The 6,035-nt window shown below is 38.1% G+C and overlaps 1 protein-coding gene across 1 annotated transcript; it reads left to right on the forward strand.

Moving 5' to 3' along the window:
* The first annotated feature begins 233 nt into the window (after window positions 1-233).
* LOC111862248 lies at window positions 234-5,194 on the forward strand. The gene is made up of 3 exons (XM_023847462.2): window positions 234-345; window positions 2,341-2,659; window positions 3,955-5,194. Exons 2-3 carry the CDS (start codon window positions 2,353-2,355, stop codon window positions 4,233-4,235), a joined length of 588 nt encoding a protein of 195 aa, XP_023703230.1. The 5' UTR covers window positions 234-345; window positions 2,341-2,352; the 3' UTR covers window positions 4,236-5,194.
* The last annotated feature ends 841 nt before the right edge of the window (window positions 5,195-6,035 follow it).

Below are 6,035 nucleotides of genomic sequence, written 5' to 3' on the forward strand. Positions count from 1 at the left end.
TAGTGCCAAGGTAAAATGGGGGAACTATTCTGTAACCGTTCATTTGATTGGAGAACTGTTGTGCATAAATTAAACATGTATTAGATTAAGATTACTAAATTACAAACAAAGAGATCCGGCAGATAGCTAGCTCTTACACGCGGAAGGGACATAGTTCAAGTTTTGCTATGTGAACAGGAAGTAACATCTGGTACTTTCCTGGAATTCTGGCAGTTTCAGCAACGTCGGAAAGGCTTTGAGAAAATGAGAGCTGACAGCTTGGGACAGCGATAACTTAGAAGTGGGACGGCCGGAGCCTCACACCCTGACTGTAATACATCAAGGGACTGTCATCCCTAGCGTCAGGTCAGCATCTGCCAGAATCACATAGCAGAGCACATGATTGGGAATTCAAAATTTAGGGAACCTCCTAGTTTGAAGAATTAACCAATGGCAGAAGTGGAGGAGTGGATTTCTCTTGGAGTCTGGGGTTCGTGGACCTCAGAATTCAGAGAGAGAGGCATTCCACCTCAAGGAGTCTGGACACAACTTTCGGCCAAGTCGGACACTAAATTTACAACTACGGCCCTTCCGTAAAGCAGTATAAGAAAAGTCCAAAGTAAATGTATTAATGAATTCAGTTGTATTTAGTGTGCTGAACGAGATTAAATGACCATTAAGTGCAACGGTTGTGGAGAGTGTGTGTGTGAAATTGTAGTGAAGGGTTCCTCCTGCCCTGTCCGAGCCAGACCCTTATAAGACCCTGGGATAGGAACTCAACTCCACCGACTACCAAAAAGAACCCACAGAAGTGAGCGGCGAGAAAGTGGCGCACAACGTAAAAAGGGCACAAAGGAAGTGAGCGGTTACAATTCCTCCACTCACCCCATATGCCTTCAAGGTATAGTGTTTAATTAATTAAGCACAGATATAATTTTACCTTTTCACTTTTACCGTTTTATTTCTTTCCACATAATTTTCTTCCACAAATACAAGAACAAAGTCAGAGCATTCTCTTATATGTCAAAATTCATCCCATACAGTCTTAATAGTACACATCCTGTTGTGTGTCATAAACAAGATACATAAAATGTATACAAAAGTATGCAGTCTACACAAAGCAGACACTATTGTATCAACATTTGTTTTTGTTGATGTTACTATACTGGGTCATCATCAGGCATACAGTGATACCAGACTCAGTTGTTGGACTGAATCTACACGTAATTCTTCAATAATGATCCTTATTGTGCATTTGAGTGTTTTTAAATGCATAAATTGAGTCTTTCAGTAAAAATTTTAAAAACTCACAATAAAATTTAAAAAATCAGAGACTAAAGATTAAAACATAAAAACTAAAATTGTACTGAAATAGAAATGAAATATTTTGCAATAAATCTCTTTAAAACTTTGTGACCGCTATGTGTTGACATGATTTTCTGGTGGTAGAAGCGACTAGTGTGTGAGGCGCCTGCATATCGGGATCTTCTCACATAAGTTAGGTCATGTGGTCTTGACCTTACTATCGTCCTGTTGAGCTTGTGGTCGTTTTCCTGTATGTCACCCAACAGGCTGTTTATTCAGAGTGATCTGTAATAGTGTTTTAATTATTATAAGGAGAAGCTTGTAAGTGTGTTGTTATTAAACTCGTTGTTAGGTAATTGAGTATATGTACTTGTATATATTTGATTTTCTTATGATTATATGTGTACCGGCTGCTCCCTGTGTTGATGTTGTTGCTATGTTGTAGCGGTTCAGTCTAGAATACTTGTTTGGTGAAGGTATCTGTATATGTATGTTTGTATAGAGTCAAGTGGTTGAAAAGATGGGGAAGGGGTGGGGTTATTTTGGAGTGTGTGTGTTCTTACTAGAATGTCGAATATGGTGTTACGTATTTCTGTAAATGTATCGTTTATCTGTAGACCTTTCTTCGTTATGTCATATATATATATATATATATATATATATATAATATCTTTCTAATGTGTTGAGTTTGGGTCCCTTATTTCTGTATGCAATAATTTCATCGTTTGATCCATCGTGTCAAATGTATGTCCAGTTTCCAAAATGTGTTGTGCGAATTTAGAATGTTGTTTATTAGTCCTGATAGTATTTATATGTTCTCTGTAATGGACTTTGAATGTGCGTCCTGTCTGTCAGTAAAATCAGATGTTGATAGGATAGTGTCTACTTTGTTTTAAATACAGAATATTGTTGTGTAGACTGCATACTTTTGTATACATTTTATGTATCTTGTTCATCCAATACAAGTTTACTAGACATATATTCTCTCACTTCTACCTCAAAATTTTGCTTGGCTACAGTGTTGGAGTTATTGAACTTGTTGGTCTGATGATGTAGGATCCCGATGTGATGAATGCGCCATTGCCTGTGTTCCACCGCCCTCCCTCCGCTGAGCGTGATGCCACCATCATGCGTCCTCCTGCACATGAGAACTCATGCTTGCAAGTGCAGCGAGCTGCTGATTATCTGGTGCCCCTACCAGGGCCTGGTGCCCCTGAACTGCCCTCATCTCCCTCCACAAGTAGTGTGGACAAGTTGTTGGCTGTTAACTCAACGTCAGACTGGGAGACGAGCTTTGTACTACCAGAGTCCAGGTCCACACAGCCACTGCTGGAGGAGGAATCATCCAGCAGTAGCAACAGCTCTGGCAGCACAGGTATACAAAGTTTTGGAAGAACTTGTTTGTCTATACAGATTGCTAGGGTACTTATAGAAGGTTGAACATGTGTATTTGTATGATAGACATTGCTCTCAACCATTGCATCCTATAGCATATCTAAAATTAAAATTATATTCCATCAAATACAACAGTGATTTTTTTAATAATGAAATAAATCCTTTATATTTTTTGGCCAATGATGACGATCATCAGGATACATGTGAAGTATTTCCTTTAAGTGCTGGTTGTCTTCTGATGGTGGACATCATTGGTTGAAACATGTAACAGCTTTATTTTATTATTAAAAAACATTGTTGCATTTGATGGAACTTAATCCTAATTTTACCATCCATATGTCTTAGATATGGGGAACAAGAAATTCATACAGTTTGGTGGGTGTAGTGACAGCAGTCATTTCCATCTGACTTCTGCCCACAATTTACTGTGATGAAACAACCACTAACTGTATCATTACCATTCCAAGGCCTACATGCTGCTAGCTAAACATTAGCTTCTAGTTTTACTTTTATTTCCACAATTTCCAAATTCTAAATGGGTGGCCAGTTTGGGTCATACCAGTGGAGAAACTAATTACTGAAAAATGACCACTTGGAACATTGAGAAGGAAACTAAAGTACAGTATTAAGATGGATTTCAAGAAAGTAGATTCTGAGGATGGGCTTGGTACTATGTCCAGTGGTGGATTTTGGTGTTGCCAATGTTGAAATTTCAGGTTTTGCTACTAGAGAGTTAGTTAGTCAGCCAAACAGTCGATCAGTTAGTTATTCACTCCCTTATTCTCCTCAGTAATTTCCAGAATGGACTCAAGATATGTGGAAAGCTGTCCTCCAATTTGTAGTTCATAAAATTTGACAATCTGATGTTTGCAGTTTTATGTTTTCCTCACTGGCACTGATAATTTATTGCTTATGTAACTCCTTTGTTGAAAAAATGCTCATGACCAATAAAAATGCCACACCTTCAGACCATGAATAAACATTTCCCATGTACTATTGAACATAAAACATTTAGAAACATATTTTAAGCAAACGTTGTAGATTTTAATGAGATGCATATCACTCTTTGCTATTATGTGACAACTTTTGCTTAATGAGTAAATTTTGAGAAAGCTGATGTTCAGTTTGGACTTCATAAGAGGTAAGAGTCTTAATGGATCAATAAGGACCAAAATTAAATTCACTGAACAAAATTTAGTGAGACCCTTCATATCAAATTTCTGTAGAATATTAGTGCACTGATATGTTTTGCACACTCAAACTATTATGTTTCAGACAAACCAGCAACAGTTGGCAGTCTGGTGAGTCTGGAAAAGGTATCACCCAACATCCATAATAATAATAATAACAACAACAACAACCCTCAGTGCAACAGCCTAAAGGCTACTTTGTCGATGGATCCTGCAGCCCTGGCTAAACAGCCCCTCCCATATGTTAATGTGAACATGACGCCTTCCCACATTGTGGAGACCGAGGTCGAGTCCCAGGGGCGTCCATTCACAGTTCAGGCAGCAGTCAGCAGAAATCTTCTTTCGGAAAATGAGATTTCATGCTGAAGTGTGACAGATACTAATTGAAACTTGGTGTGAATATCATGCTGCTGCAGGCTTCCCAGTCACCATATGGTTCATCAACAGTGCTAACGTGGAATCCCTGCAAACACATGAAGTGGGAATAACAGTAGCGCCATTCAAAGCAGGGTCTTGACAATTTTATGGTGATAGATATGTGAAATAATGTAACTTTTATAAGCATCATTTTTTTTATAAAAGTTGAATAAGACAACATGGCGACTGCTTGAAATGTGTTGGTGTGGTAATGATAGTTGTAACTTGACACGTGACATCCTTCAGAACCTGAGTGCTTTTAAAACTCACATGGTCCTACAGACCACACTGTCTCCGTCTCAGACATTCCCCCAGGACAAGATGTCGCCATGTGCATTCCAAAACTGAAACTTTCCTATTTTTTGATAGCAGGAGGAATATGTTTTTACTTCATGTGTGAAGTAACTGAAGTACAAGAAAGCTTTAATACAAAAGACTGTAGCTGTGTGGCTTCACAGATAATTGGTTTTGATAATCTTGTTTTTATGTGTTTAGGAGGAGATAAGTTTTATCACTAAAGCTGGTTAGTATATGTCCAAAGTTCTTTCTTAAAGATGTTTTTGTTATTTTCAGAAAAGGTAGAAGATACAGTGCTTTAGGTTTCCAATGTTCTTTTAGATGCTTTACAGTTTGTGTGATCATACAGCTGAGTGTGGCCAGGTTCTGTCCCTGATGGAAGTGTAGCTCTTGATGTGGTCACACCACATGACTATATAATGTAGGCAGTGCCTGTTCCAGTTTCTGTACAGGACAGGTAACCTGAATGCACTCTTCCATGTGCAACTAAGCAAGGCTTGCTTGTTGGTTGTTTATACTGTCATCTAAAAGTCTGAAGATTAAAATGTATCTTGTAAGATATGAGGTTTTCATGGTGGTGACCATGAAGAATGCCATCTTCTGGGATGTGGTGCTGTATAGATATTATGTTAACCAACGTTTCGGAGGAACTATCACCGCCATCTTCAGGGTTTAAGAAATATGCAAGCAATGAACCAGCATGAGCAGGAGTTTGTAGTCTACAGACACCTGCTCACGCTGAAGATGGAGGTGATACATTCCTCTGAAATATGGGTTAACAAAATATCTACATGGTGCAACATCCCAGAAGATGGCATTCTTCAAAATGTATCTTACCTGTTGTTTTGTATAGGTGTGAAACTTGGTCCATAACTGTAGGGAAAGAACATAAATTGAGGGCACAAGAGAATAAGAGATGTTATGGAGGAATGGAAGAAAGAATATATGAAAGATATCACAATTTGTAATTGTCAACAGTATTTAAGTACAGAGGAGTGAGGTGGGTATATAGCACATATGGTTCAAACAGTGACTGGTTACATCATTCTGGAAGGAAACCCTCAAGAAGAGACATCATTTGGGAGACTTAGATGTAGATAGCAGGATGATATTAAAATTGCTCTCGGAGAAATATATTGTGAGAATAGGAATTAAGTTGAGGTAAGAGCTAGTGATGGTTTTTGTAACCATGGTTACAAAACTTTGGTTTCATAAATATGTGGAATTTATTGTCAAGCTGAATAACCACCATAGGTCTTGGAAGGTCTTGCACTATATTGTTAGTGCCTAAAGTAACAGTGCATTCAGGTATCCTTGTGTGATGGTGCATTGATCTATACACAAGTTGCAATTATATATGTATATATATATATATATATGTCTTTGATTTTCTGGTTAGTTTTATTCTACTGCCTGTACACTGAGTTGATATGGTGTACTTATGCTCAAACG

The sequence above is a fragment of the Cryptotermes secundus genome, unplaced genomic scaffold (assembly GCF_002891405.2).
Source record: "Cryptotermes secundus unplaced genomic scaffold, Csec_1.0 scaffold3, whole genome shotgun sequence".
Classification (NCBI taxonomy): domain Eukaryota; kingdom Metazoa; phylum Arthropoda; class Insecta; order Blattodea; family Kalotermitidae; genus Cryptotermes; species Cryptotermes secundus.